The 15,553-nt window shown below is 43.8% G+C and overlaps 1 protein-coding gene across 3 annotated transcripts in view; it reads right to left on the bottom strand.

Moving 5' to 3' along the window:
- The window catches only part of MED11 (mediator complex subunit 11), a 213,460-nt gene that overhangs the window by 91,796 nt on the left and 106,111 nt on the right, over positions 1-15,553 (bottom strand). The window contains exon 1 of one of the 3 annotated variants that reach the window (XM_069646597.1): positions 6,235-6,297. The exons of the other annotated variants lie outside the window; for them this stretch is intronic. Coding sequence (XP_069502698.1) covers positions 6,235-6,283 — 49 coding nt within the window. The 5' untranslated portion in view covers positions 6,284-6,297. Of the gene's footprint in view, positions 1-6,234; positions 6,298-15,553 lie in introns of those variants that run through there. 3 annotated transcript variants of the gene reach the window in all.

Genomic DNA, 15,553 nt, shown 5'->3' with positions numbered 1-15,553 from the left:
CAGGGCCGCCGTGACAGTATCGATAGAGGGCTTAGCCGGATGGATTAAGGCCTTCACCACCTTAGGTGCACTCACCGCCTTATCCTTGAGGGGGGGGGACACTGCCTCGCTCCCCCTCCGATGGGGCCTTTGAGCTCGACCGGGGCCTCTCCAGGAGCTTCGCCGGGTGCTCGCCCTTCCTCTTACCCGACCCAGAGCGTTGGCTTGTGGCTGAAGGTGCCGGGGAGGATGCGCCCTGCCTGGCGCCCGTAGAGCCCGACCGTTCGGCGCTCCCGGTGCCAGCGGACTCGCGGTGCTTGGCCTTGTGTTGGACCCCCGTCGCCGGGGCGTCCTCAAAGGTCTTAGAAGACCGTTCGGATTTCTTCCTCTTCTTCTCGCCTGACGGGCTCTTCCCTTCCAGCCAGTTGGCGAGACGTTGATGGCGGTCCTTCATGGTCCGCTCCAACATATTGCCGCAAAACGCACAGTCCTTCTCCACGTGCGTCTTGTCCTCATGTAAGCAGTAGAGACAAAAGGAGTGTTCGTCCTCCTTAAAGACGTTCTGCAGCTGCCATGCAGGGCAGATCCTGAACAGCTTTCCGGGCGTCGAGCTTCCCTTCTCCTGGGCCATGTCCGGGCCTGAGAAGCTTCTGGAGTCCTCCAAAAGCGTAGCTCGACGAAATCTTCACCCTTGAGGGGCGCAGACGAATCAGACACGGGTCCCCGTTGATCGGATGGAGAGTTGGTGGAGCTTGAGGCTCTTTTGACCGAAAAAACGAAGTTTTTGAGAAAAAACGTGAAAAAATAGCACTAACGCTCGAGAGCAATAGCACGAGGATTCCAACACATGAACGTGCGGTAAAAATCTGAAGATGGCTGCCAGAGGCGGTGCTTAGGTAGAGGGCAGTCATTGGCTGTGGTCAGTATGACGCAGAGACCAGTGATTGGTTGTTACTACGAAAGACAGATCAGAAACGAAACTGATACTGGTTTTTTCTTTACCGAGGATTCCCAGCCTGACGACGGGGAATATTCATGAGCATGTGAATCCATGCCAGACCCCATGCTGGAGAATGGTTGTTACTACGAAAGACAGATCAGAAACGAAACTGATACTGGTTTTTTCTTTACCGAGGATTCCGAGCCTGACGACGGATTCCCAGCCTGACGACGGGGAATATTCATGAGCATGTGAATCCATGCCAGACCCCATGCTGGAGAAATAAATAGGTACATTAGGTACATATTTGGAGAGTGGTGGTCCACCCATATGGTCTGTGACCACTCCTCATGCAAGCAATTCATTGTGCTTGCAATTACAGTCCAAATTGAGTAGGACCTAGAAGAAGCTTGTCAGGACTGGAGTATTGCATCATATTTGATCATAAATGAATGCTGCAACACGATCCTTTGTGCTCCTGAAGCAGAGGAGACTAATTGTATTACGTGCATGACTGCATGTTAAATACTTCCATTATTTATCACAGTTGTGTGTGAAGAGAGATCCCGCTGAAAGGCTTTTTTACTGTTTTACCTGTATTGCCTTTTTTCTAATGCAGCCATGAGCCCTGAATATGCACATTCTAGCTATACTTTGACTGTGGTACATGTCAATAAGCCACTAATGTTTTTTTAATGACAGGTTCTCCATAACTGTCTTAGGATCTGTCAAACTATAAGAGGCACATTTGGAGGTGCAAGATGGGAATACATTTCCACCTACCAAGAATTTAGCAATGCTTGGGCCCAGAAGCAGTAAGGTTGATAAAGCTCCCAATTCCTGGTAACAATTAAACAAAACTGGAGCTCTCTGATGTTAGCTTGGCTGTTCTGGCGACCAGATTAAAAGAAAAGACTAACATTTTACTACATGAAACACATTTGTGGCAGAATTGCCACAACAAGTATCTTTAAGAATATAATATAATATATAGCCGGTCCGATAGCAAAGCAGATTAGAGGGCTCGCTTTGACATCTGTGCAGAGCCTGCTGACGCAGGTTTGAATCCCGGCAAGGCCAAACTCAGCCTTTCATCCTTCTGCAGTCGATAAATGAGCACCACACACTGTGGGTAATAAAAAGCAGCGCTCAGATACCTCAGGGTTCGTAGCGCTATATAAATGCTAAATTATTATTATAAGTGAAGAACAAGTTTTACATGACCATATATTAATGCACCCTTTTCATATGAAGATTAAAGAACAACTTTGGCCAGGCGAGAAATCCTGATCTCGTCAAAACTATAGATATTGCACTCAGTACTGAAACGTGAGAAAACGAATTTAAAGGCGTTTTAGAATGATAAGTAGAAGCTGTATATGTAACGAGAAATGAGGACAGTCAAATGTTTTAAGAAACCAACGCACGATGAGCTTATTCAAAGTACAGGTGAGAACTCCAGCACGGTTAATAAAGGACACCTAGCCTATGATAAATATTGCCCTACTGTATGTGAGCTGAGAGAGAGCCTTTTGCTAAGACATATAAGAGAGGGGATATTATTAGAGTGAGCATTGTGGAAGGAGATTCCCATTAAGGAGACCGTGAGGATTACCATGTTGTATTGGTTTTGATTCAGATTTTCTCCAGCTATGGTGCAAAGTGAGATTGTATGGCCAGGTTATAGATGTTATAACAGATTCTAGGTTAAAACACACTATTATTCCAAAGCACATTTTTGATAAAGTCTTGCAACAACATGTGGGCCTAACTTATTATGACATTTCTCCTAGGGTGAACAAATTGATATTAAAAGGTTATATAGTAACCAAGTGATCTTACCATGTGATCAGCAAGGACAAACGTTTATTGTGTGGAGAAGGGCATATCCACTATTGGTGCCCCTTGCAAGGTGCACTGAAGATTAGGTTACACCCAGCTGAGAGTGATCGGGCTTTGACGACTGGTGTGTCCTGCATTAGTGATTTTGAGCACTGTTATTCTATAGTCTTCAGAGATGTAATTGGATATGCCAAGGGTTTTTAGCAAAAAATACTAACAAAACATGTCCCAGTTGCCATCAGGTTGCACTAGATGCCCTTAAATTACTGTAAGGGTTTAGTGAAATATGACATGATTGGTGTTCAAACAATGTAATTGAGCTACTCGATTCTTCTGAATGGGTATCCCCAATTATGTTGACATGTAAAGCGATCAAGCTGAGTTTGTGTGTAGATCTCCAAAGCTTGAATTAGAATATTGTGGTAGAATAATTCCCAGATGGCCCCAAGAATCTACTGATAAGGATAGTAAGTTTTGAGATTTAATTAGATTTCAACAATGGGTATTCTAGTAGTGTTTGTGGCGACGAAGATAAGGAGAGCCCAACGTCTAACTCAATATGGACTCCCTCTACCTAGCCCAGTCATCTCCTACTTCCCGGCACAATCAGTGTGAAAGTAAAGACTATTGGACCGAGAGGAGCAGGTGGACACATTCTCCCTAGTCACCGCCCCCTCAACCCTGTCCTATTTGACAGACGAAGAGCCACAATTGGAAACCTGTGTATGAACCCCTGCAAGATTCCTATACAGCGCTGAGTATATGAAAGACGATATGCACTTAGACAATCGCTCAGATGCACCCTCACGTTGAAACAGTGGAAGAATGCTACTGGGAAGGATGTCCCTTGCAGAGTTGGCGGAATGTAGTAATCGATAAAATGGTGGACGACAAGGATGTATGTTAAATAAAATTAAATGACAGCAAAAGAATGTCCTACAGAAGATACATGAACCTATGCTGAAACAATACGAAAATACTTAAGAATGACAATGTAACTGAAGCAACAAGAGAAACATGTACTCCATGATGCAGTTCTTGCATGGACAAAGAATAAGGAAGTGACTCACTGTTCAATAACCGTAAATACGTTGAAGCGCAAAGTAGAAAGAATACATAGAAGCTTGCTTATGAGAGGTATTTATTAAACGTTTAGGACGACCATTAGAAGAAGATGAACAGCTTATGTCAATCAACCCAACTACCTCAACATACGAGCCCAGGATCTTAAAGTGAAAAGATCATGAAGAAGCTGTTTTCCTTGCTAAATCGAGGAGTACGTTGGCTTGGAACCAGGGATGCTATTTCGAGAGATGAAGGAAAAGCACAATGGGAGTAACAAGCAGACCATGTGTGAAGACATATTTCCCTAAGATTAGGAGGAAAAGAACATTTACTGATGCCAAATATTGGACAATTAAAAGTGCAGGAAGTTAATATGGGATAGAGTGAGGAAGTCTCTAAAGGCGAAGAGGAGCAACTGCACCCAGCATAATTGAATCAAATGGTGTTAATGCACCATCGATATGGACAAATTCATGGCCCAGATACACGTGATGAAGAGCTCGTAAAACAAGTGCTATTCATGAAGTCTGAAGCTAAGATAATGATGTGCCTACACTCCCTCCAATGTCCCGAGACAGTGCTGACTGGCAAGGTCAGTCTTCAAACAGAAGACACTGGCATGAGGCCTACCGATGAGAGAGGGTAGACTAATTGGGAAGCTAGGCGAGAGCTGACTTATCTATAACCACCTGGGTTTCGTTTCTATGTACATGCTGAAAACTCTCTCCTGGCCTTCCAAAAAAACTCAAAACCTCCATCTTCATCTAACCTACTGCATTTCTCTCCTTCATGCCTGCACTGAAATTTGCAACTGTAACCTTACTTGTAAATGAAAAATCTCTCCTCATCTAACATACTGTATGCACTTCTCTCCTTCATGCCTATACTGAAAATTGCAACCGTGATCCTACCTGTAACTAAGAAATCTGTCTGTAACAAGCGCCACGATGCCTCCGGGCTGCTGCGCGCTTTACAAATACGAATAAATACATAAATGCTGCTAGCAAGCCGAATGTTCAAGGCTGGATTTGGGTTGCCGACTAATTGGAATAACCTGCCATGCACTGTTACATACATACAAGGTTGCAAAGTATTATTCTGCTGCCACAATCTCTGCTATGACGAGTGCCTTACACCGGATTTATGTGATCACTGCGCTGCCCATAACTGCGACGGCCGCACTGCCGACGCCAGTTACGGCGCGGCGCAGTGATCATATAGATCACTGTGCCCGCTTCTCTGGCCCGATATTCCCTTCCTACCCCCCACCCCCACCTTTCGTTCACGCCGGCACACCTGTGTGTGCCGCCTGCACCCTGCTATCCCTGCGGCATCAGCTCCTCCCACTAACGTGGGTTGGAGCTGACGCCACAGGGTGCTTTTCTTTTTTTTTTCTTTCGTGTCCCCCGCTCACCAAAATGGTAAGCGGGGGGGACACCCCTGCAACCCCCGACTCCCGTTACGGCGCCAAAGCAGACCGGGGACACCCCCGCAAACCCAAAGTCTCAGTAACTGCGGGGGTGCACAAATGACGGCAACATTTTTGTACGATTCCTCTTACACCACGTGTATAGGGTATGCAGTAATAAAATTGCAGTACAAATGTCGCCTTTACATAAAAATTGCGGCAAAAATGCTGTGGTTTGACCATTATATCATTTAAGGGGAGCAGCGGTTGAGGGGGTGTCCCCCGCATCCTTTACATGGATTGCGGCAGCAAAACCACGATCTATTTGCTGTGATTTTGTGTGTAAACGGTCATTTTTACCGCAATTTTAACACATGGAACCGTGTATAGAAGTAGCTTAGGGTGTGTCTCGCAGACAAGAGACCACCAATGAGGGACTGACAAGCGCATTTTCTATATGTAGACATGATCCCCTAATTCAATCCCACCCTTTAATAGGCTTTGCGGTGTGCCACATAGGATGGTGTCATAGATGACGCATCTAGCATTATATAAGTAAGGTTAGGTAACCCGGAAGGAGACTGCGCCCAATATTCAAAGTTGAAATATATTTATTGTTGTACAAAGTGCCCTTTTATGATGACACGTGTTTCGGTCTACCATAAGACCTTTTTCAAATCAGGGCTATTATCCTATCATAGCACCATATATTGATAGTAACGATAGATATACATGAAAAGAACAAAGTATACAATGGTTCACATATGTACATTTCAAGTACAATCCATTTCGAAGATCAAAGAACAAAAACCAATGATACCAAGAAAATAAATAATGGTAAGAGTAAAAAATAAAAATAGAAATAAAAAGCCAGACACAAAGAGGGTGGGGGAAGGGGATGGATAAGTAAGGGATACAAAAATAGATGCAAACAGTTAATTAGGTTTGTGCTAATTAGTATGCATCCATTAAAACTATGAATTAGTGTTCAACATTTTACCTTCGAAGTCCTCTAATGCCCCTGTGTAGTTTTGGCCAGTTTGTTCCATATTAAGTTGGGTTAGATCCCTACAGATAGGAACATTTTAAATGTCATTTCAGTGACCCATTTGTATTCCAAGAAGATATATACATGCTTCAATCACATTCTCCTATCAGACTGTGGAGTTTAAAATAATCTTTCAGATATTCTTCTATAAATAGATGAACTATTAATGTTAGTGTCACTAATATTACGCTTTGAATAGCAGACAATACGATAGATCTCCAAAAAGATGTCACATCGCGGTGCCGGCTCCGCCCAAAGGTAACTGCACGCGTACCCGAGCCGGGTACCTTTTTTCCTAGTTCATATATGAGCCTTGAATTGTTAGACGGTCTCTTACCTTGACTCAGTCTCCGCGTCTGATCGCGTTCCGCAAAAATCTCGAGGGGGCGCCATGTAGTCGTCCTCTGTATATATTGGTTAGCTCAGTGTTACTATGGTAGCGGACCTCTGATGAAGTCCTTTGTCTCTGTTTTAGTGAGGGACAACATGTACTGTACTCGGTTTACCTTGAAACCGAGCACAGTATACATGGTGCAGGTTATCGTATTTAGATTATTATCACTGAATGTTAATCATTAGTAGTCCATTTGATTTCAAGATAAATTGTGCATCTTTGCTGTTTTAATATTCGAAGTCAGTGATTACTACTTAGATTCTGTAATACGTGCTGCAAAGTAAATTGGCAAGCCTCAGTGCCTATTTTCTTAGGCGCATTACGCTAAGATTGTGAAAAAGCTAAATGTTATATATACATTAATGAATATCTTTGGATGCGAGCGTTACTCTTTTTGGTGCTTATTACAGCATTTTATTTTCTATTTCTAATGGATGGTCGGCCACAGTCTGGAGGCTATTATGATGATAGTACCAAGTGTTAGAGGGCGAATCCAGGCCCTTATTCAATCTCTTATTCAAACTAATGCATTTGACGATGACAGTATAGTAAATACCAAATTATATACTAAAACTTTTTAATCAATTTTATTTTGAGATAACTAGTGAGCCTTGTCGGTTTAAAATACATTCTTATAGTTACTATTTTCCACTCTGCAATGCGTGCTTACAAAAGCGAGGTAACATTCCTCTGTACCTATGTACTCGGATGAGATTTATGAAATAACTTGGTGTTATATGAACATTAGTGTTAGTGGAAAGCCCCAGTCTATGGGCTATTAAGGTGTTCGTGAGAAGTGTTGTACAGGGCAAATCTCTATCCCTTCTTCAAGTTTGGTACGTATTCACGATAACAATACAATAGTTTCAAAGCCCAAATTAATGTTCAAAGTGATACATTTTTGATTACCAGTATATATTCCTGCATTAGGACATATAATTCTAATACATTATAATTACATAGTGGTTTCTCAGGTTTCTAAAGAAAAGACACCATTTCATTGTCTGTATTAAGACCAAGAATCGTAGCATTCAGTCTGCAAATTATTTTCGCCTCTGTTTGTCTTAGTTTCTTTTCCCTGTCTCCTCCTCGTCTTCCTGGTGTCACTCTTTGTAGACCAATAAACTTGATGTCTGCCTTGTTATCCATTTGATGTTTATCTTGCCAATGGCATGCTAATGGTAGTTTTGGGTCTTGACTCCCAATTTTCGCTAAGTGTTCTCTAATTCGGGTTCTGAGTTCTCTGATCGTGCTGACTTAAGCATCAAAGAAATAGAAGAAATACACCTACTCAGGTCCATCACAGAACCTGATGATTATGACATCACGGATGTATTACGAGATCTATCTGTGAAACCAGATCTACTTCCAACTAAAGAGCTGAAACCAGCATCTAGGTTTGTACCACAATTTACAACAGATAATACTATTGATACTATTGATACCTTCTACAAGGCGGTATCACAAGACCTCTATCGGATAGACCAAAGAAGGCAACAGCCGGAAGCCAAACATAATCTCACCAGGAAAGAACAGGAAGCCCTACGTAAACTGGAGACTGACCACTCCATAGTAATTAAAGAGGCGGACAAGGGGGGCAATATTGTTACTATGGATAGAGAAAATTACATCGATATGCCTATGAGACACTTAAATACCATCATAAAAGGGCACTTTGTACAACAATAAATATATTTCAACTTTGAATATTGGGCGCAGTCTCCTTCCGGGTTACCTAACCTTACCTACATTCCTTTTTTTGGGGTTCTTTTCTTGGCAAAACCCTAATACCCGGTGAGACGCGACCGTCTACATACAACACAGCTACTTTCTAATATAAGGATAAAACCAGCAAGAATATGTCGCCAAGTTAGACCAAACCGCCATAGCCAAGAGTTTTTTGGAAAAACTAGCATTATATAAGCTAAGTACAATCGAAAAGACATTGTGATCTTGCATGAATCGATTTGACGAGGGTTTATTCGCCCTGCTTTACTTCGAGATTAAAGCAGTATTTTAACATCTCCTTTGAGTCTGTCTGAGATTTTCTATTGGTAATTCCATCTAGCACACAGATGCTTTAAGGTTCTAGAGCAAATTTGGTAGCAGTGGGGATGATTCAGGTCTAATTGACCTAGATCACAGACCTAGTTTCCCAGACGATCAATGACTCCCGCCATAAGTCAGACGAGCGCAGAGTTTCCTTCAGTGTGCAAAAAGTATCACGTGATCAACATATGGACGACAGGTTCCCCTTTGAAGAAATTCCTGTTAGCCCCTCGCGGGTGCCATGCGTATGAAAGGCGAACTGGTTGATTGTGGGATAGTCTATGCTGGGAGGACTCAAGATGAGTAACAGACATAGGTAGAACATCACAGTTGGTAAAAACATATGGGGCAAGGGATTGTAATTGTGTTATGCTGTAAATAAAAGACATAAGAGTAGCTGGATTTTTTGAGATTATAAAACGAAGAAAAGATAAGGATACCTCAAATTCACAGACTTAAGAGCGACGGAAAGGGAACACATAGTACCAGTCAGAGCATTAAGGATTCCTAAGGGCAGAGCCGTTAGAAGAGCATGCATCAAACTACCAGAGGGGGTAATACAACAAAGAGGAGAATACATCCACTTAGGCAGTGGGGAAAGACGTACGTAAAGGGGAACACACACATATATATACATATACATATATACATACATATATACATATACACACACAAAATAACAAAAAACGTTGTTAAAGGGATGTTATGGTTAAGTTGCACCACTAAAAACCATTGAATTTCATAGGTTTTTTTTTAGTGGTGCAATTTAACCATAACGTCCCTTTAACAACGTTTTTTTGTTAGTGAATGTCATAGGTTTTTAATAGGGCACTTTAACCAGAACGCTGCTTTAGGCTAGTTTTTTCAAGAAAAGGGAAATGTTTTAGCGCAGCTTAACCATAGCGTCCCTTTAACAACGTTTTTTTAATGTGAATTTCATAGGTTTTTAGTAGGGCACTTTAACCATAACGTTCGTATATTATAGTTTTTTAAGGAAAGGTGATAGGGTTTGAGTTGCACAAGTGAACCATAGCGACAGGATACGCTTAGTTTGTAAAGATGTACTGTACAACATACTGAAGCCGGAGGCTCTATAGTAATAGGCACAAAGGTTGGGAATACTGCGTCCGTTTGCGGGGATTGGTTGGAGTCCAACGTGCCCAGGAAGGGAGGGAGGGGTGGTCATAAAAAGTTGTAACATGCAGCAAAGACAAAAAACATACAAACAACAGCAAGCGCGTGAAAGAGAAGGGAAAATGCTGTAGCTGTAAAAAATCTGTAAAGTGCACAAAGGCATAGGGTATGTAGCATAATGGAAAGCACCAACAAGAGAAGTGACATTTGCCTTCATCAATGTTACCACACACCTGTGGCACAATCAAACAACGGACGAAGAGGTAGAGGAGCAAACGGCAACTACCGAGAACAGAACGCACAGCAACGTGGTAAGTACACAAAAGTTTGTTATAATTGCACTGGTACGGTAGTGTACAATAGTAGCAAAGCATGATGGTTTCTGTTTGTGCGCAGCAATGGTTCCACCCTAGAGTGGCTGGAGGAGAATTTTCTGCATTAAAAAAATGAGTCATGACGATAGGCCCATTGTTACCTGCCGCACTGTGAAAAGGGAAAGAGTTACTGCAAGGGCAAGCACCCTGGAATGGCTGGAGAATTTCCCACATGACCAAATGAGTGACGATAGTAACCCCATAGGTAGGGAACGCGGTGGCAAGAAGAACACAATCACAATGTAATACTTCATGTGAATTAACCAACCACATTTCTTGTCTTTTAACAGAACATACCGGAATGCAAAGCAGTACACCAGAAGCAGCACCTTTTCCACAGGAACAAACGGCCACCAGAACTGAAGTAAACGCTGGGCATATACAAGTTGACCGCTTGGATGCCAAAATCGATCAGTTGCTCCTGCAATTTGCCGCCTTAAGAAAAGTTGTGGAAGAACATATAATGGGGAAATAAGATATCACTGCACAACTTGCACATGCCCGCCTTCCACATTTCCAAGCCCCACTTCCCCGCAAAGTGTCATGAAAGACGCTTCGATGAGACCTCAATCCCTTCTTCGCCTCACCAGCAGCTTGTTGAAATGGGAAAATCAGCAATATATGTATCTGTTTCTTGTCCCCCTTCCCTTTCCGAATAGTCGCTATGAATGTATGCTAATAAAGATTGATATGTTAATTTGTACCGATTGTGTATGTCCCTTTTCTTTTCTTTTAACAAGGCCATTGTAAGTGTGAAGGGCACAGCACTAGTGGGGATGATTGCAAGTGAGAAAAATGGAGGAGGCGGACTACCACCGCACCTGGGTGCCCAATGCGCAATCACAATAAAAGCATCCATAGGACACCACTAAGGGCCACATGTTTACATGCACACAACTGTCTGCAAATAGTTGCAGGAGCGTCCGTTTTGTCTGTGGCACAACTGCGCACATGCGTATATCATCCTCTGACGCCTGGTAACACTGTCCCTGTTGAATATGTGAATAAATGGGTGGTGTAGTTGTACTAGCTGGAAGCGTGCACCCACGACCTGCGAGTATTTTTCCTCAAACATTCCACCTACTGTATCGTGCTCACAGCAAGCGTAGGTATAAATGTGTAATGTACGTGTGCCATATGTTTAAGTAGTCCGGGGACGGCAAGAGTATCGGTAAGTGAACTATGCATGTGCCACAAAGTAGAACGTCCAATATACGTCTGGCAGACAAGTTTGCAAATGGAGAAAAATGGCGACGTCCCCATGGTAACGGATCAACAGTGCACGTGGTCCCTTATTTGGCAGACACGACCCAGATCCGTACTCATCGAAAGAGGACATTTTTCTGCAATGTATGAAGTGTTACAGTGATAGTTCACCCTTACAGAGATCCTCCACTCTTCCTAGGGAAAGTTTTAGTGCTGCTTTGCGGTGTCACACACTCCACATCATCCCTATAGAAGAGCACATCCCACAAGTGCTCCGTTTGGCTTTCTAGAGAAGAGCACCGGTGCACATTGCTTCTGGCAGAAATTGCTTTCTCACCAATTGTGTGCCTGCAAGCTACTTCTCCAAGTAATGGCCTCCAGGGCTTCTGCTACTACCTCTGACTCAGGAGCAGCCTCACCACAACACCTCCTTCTAAAAGTCCTAAGCAAGGGGACAGGCATCATAATGTGGAGGGAAATCTCGAAAAGGAAACTAGAATAAAGTAAACAGAATCCCCATTGCCTACAGCCAGCAGCAATCCTGGGTATGGAAACTATTTAGGACCATTGGAGAAGTGCCAAAATCTTGTGCTTACCAGGTACAGTGCACTGAGTAGTACTGAATCACAGAAAACTTGGCTTGTACAGCTCTGGCACCACCTCCATGTGGCGGCACCTGAAAGCGAACCACCAGGCAGCTATTGTCCTCTACAGCATCCTCTGCATCTGCTCCTGCCACCACTAGGGACACTCCAGTGAGCCACCGCGTCCCACAAGCAACCTTGGAGGACAAACGCAGTGCAACAGACCCCTTGCCTTTCAAAGGTCACTGTATTGTGCATATACTGCGACGCGGTACTGTGTAGGGGAGAACATTTGAGTAGTGCTTTTGAGGCTGCGGTCCGGGATCATGACAAACACTGGCCCCTACCCAAGTAAGGTGAACCCCACATATGATTTCTTAACCCTTTGCCAAATCTCCCTTCCACTGCTGGCTTTTCTGGCGTGTCTTATAACAGGAAAAATGCTGCACAGCCAGAAGGTGGTGGGGAACAAAAAGGCTCTTTTCAGAGCCACCTTGCAATGTTCAAAAATAGAAGTTGAAGGCAAGCATGCAGGCGGTGACGCTGTCTATAAGCGCTGCCTACAGAGATGGCAACAATGGGCGGCGGGACGCAGTCAAATGCATTGTACGCATTTGCAAAAAGAAGTGGTGGCTCTAAAAAGAGCCTTTTTGTGCCGTTTGTAGTTCAACGTTAAAGGTGGTGAACAACCAACGGGAAAATACATCCTACACTTGCAGGAAGTGCTGCACAGCATTTTGGATATTACGCAGAAAGATCTCATTGCCAGCATCAGTCAGATGAACTCCATCTGAACGAAAAATGTTCCTACTACAAAACGTAATGTTTTCATTGTGGAACGAGAACATGCCAAAGTCGCACAAAAAAGCGCAAACAACCTTGTTCACATTGCATCAAGCTTTCTCCATTTGTGGGCCACAGAAGGAAAAACACAGCCAAATCTGTATCTGGGCAATGCGCGAAAAAATGTGTGATTTTGGAAACATTTCCACGAGTTGCAGAAATGTCTCCTTCATTGCAAACTGCAGTGAAATGCTGGTAACATGCCCTAAACTGTTCCCTCCACATTGAACAATAATAATGTCTGGATGAGCAAGCATCACCAAACTAGCACAAAAAGGACCCACATGGAACCACTGTATCCCACCTATTCCGTACCAGTGGACATTGACATTATGGAAACCAAGGTGTGCTGCTAGTGCACAACGCTCTGTGTAAACTTGTACCCAATGTATCCACAAGTCGCCCAACAGCCATATAGTCCGCCTACTGAACGGCACACACGTCCCCGTAGCCATGTTCACTGTTAGGGAGAATTCTCCAGAATGCCTAATTTCCCTTACCTGTTGAGTCCCTCAGCAGCTTTGCTGGATTTCAAGGATTTAAATTTTTCACCTGGTAAGAGTGTGAGCCTTTTCTCCTACTCTAATATGTGTTTTTGCTGTGTGTTGTACATTTTTGCTCATGGACTATGGCGTCTCACCCACTCCATAGGCATCATCTTTTTACTGCGGATCACACAGCACCTTTAGTGCAGTGACACAGAGTTGTCTTTTTAGACTTCCCACTTTAAACTCTGTTTTCTGGGACTGACTACTGTCTCCCAGAACATGTAAAGTTGCCATTGGCTTTACTAGCCTTTTTAAATTAACAGACCCAGTACAACCTATCTTCCAATAGTACTGGAAGGGTTAATAGTTATCCCTTATTGTCTGATGCTCATGGAACATTATTTCGTTCCCCTTTCTCTAGGATTTGGCTGGTGGCAGTGGTATCTACAATTTTTGTTCTACCGCGAGCTATGAAAATAGCCTCGGTACCGTTAGAGGCTATGGTGGTAACCTCAAACTCTAGCCCGCTGGACCCCATTTATTTTGTTTGGTTCCGGTCGCGTTTATTCGTCATTTCTTTTTGTAAAGGTCTTTCCCGTGTTTTACTCTGCGTGGCAAACCAGGTTTGGTTCCGCTGTCCTTTGGCGGGCTTCTACACAGAAGCCCTCCTTAGGCGCCCGAGAGTCTGAGTGGGCAGGATTTGAGGGAGGGGTTTGATGCCCCCTGCACAGGGTCTCTTTGGAGACCCAAGTCGCACTCTAGTTTGATTGGCTAGGTGGCTGTCCCGCCAGGACAGCCACCCTGCTGTGTGATAGACAGCTATGCTGTGTGAATAGGGGAAAACTGCTTAAAAGCAGGTCTCTGGGACTTGGGAGGCAGAGTCACCACTGGAACGAGAGAACCAATGAGGAGCTGAAGGAAGAAGACTGCTGCAACTACTGGACATCCCGGTGAAGCCCTGCTGCAGGTCCGAATCACCCAAAACTCTGACAACAGGGAAGATCTGCAAAGGAATTTTCTCCCCTTGAGCGTGGTGGGACCAACCAGCTCGCCAAACACCAAACGCCGGCCTCCCTCACCTGGTCGAACCTGCTGTGCATCGCTGCAGTGAACCGGCTAGCCAGGAGGTATGGAACCTGTTTGGGTTTTAATGAGCGCACCTTTTATTCGCTGCTTTGCGCTGCTGCTGGCTTCTTCCCTGGGCAGCGCAGGACCCTCCAGTCTTCCTCCTTGTCACCACGACAGTCGCTTCAGGAACCGTGAGCCTGCAGGAACTGCCAGGAACCACCGCCGCAGCTACAGCATTCTCTTCATTTAAGGTACTGTGCAAATCCGGTCGTTCACTTCATTCGACCGCGGTGAAAGTGTTTGAAATCTTTCGCCTCTTCGAAGGCTTGTCCTTCTCTTCTCCTTTGAATAAGTATTCCTCCGACCAACTTCATTTTGAACTCTTGGCAAATACTTAACCGCAAACTACTCTGAACTGTATGATCCTCTGCAAAGACTCTGAACCATTAGCATTGGCCCAGGCCTATTGACTTGAATCCTAGTTGTAGTAAGCCTTTTCTAGATTGCCCTGCCTATCACTTGTTTCTGTTGTTGATTTTGGATAACCTTGTCTTTTCCTCCCTTTTAAATTGCTGGAGTGCCATTTTGCTCACACTTCATTGTGAGCTTAACTTGTCAAGAATTGATTGGGGGTTATTGTAGTGTATTAAGATTGTGATTTTCTGCCGCTTTATATGGTGAACTCTTTAACTGATGGTGTAAATGTATATTCTTTTACTCAGAAACCTTGAATCAGTGTTTGTTTGAACAATAGTAATTGCTGTCCTTTGTGTAACTTCCGATACTGCTCACTTTACTCTTTGAGAGAAGACTGGCTGCTCAGCCATCACTGCCACTTTACTGTGTAGTACAGGCTTGTACCAAAGGTGAAATTGTACTTACACTTGTAGTCTTAATTGTGTGTGGTGTTCCCAAAGGGTACTGCATATGATTCTGCCCAACATCCACCCCTATTGGCAAACAGACGTTCTGTTGCTACACACTACACCCACAAATTCATATTGACCAATCCCAGCTCCTGCACAGTCCCATTTCTATTGCAGCCACCCTCAAAGACCCGGATGTAGCATGTGCGCACCCCCAAAAGATGTGGCTTTCGCCAACATATTGCCCTATGTACGAGGCTACACA

The sequence above is a fragment of the Ambystoma mexicanum genome, chromosome 1p, assembly GCF_040938575.1.
Source record: "Ambystoma mexicanum isolate Mex_15411 chromosome 1p, UKY_AmexF1_1, whole genome shotgun sequence".
NCBI classification, from domain to species: domain Eukaryota; kingdom Metazoa; phylum Chordata; class Amphibia; order Caudata; family Ambystomatidae; genus Ambystoma; species Ambystoma mexicanum.
The sequence above is the reverse complement of the archived record's forward strand: the minus strand, read 5'-3'. Positions and strand labels throughout refer to the sequence as shown.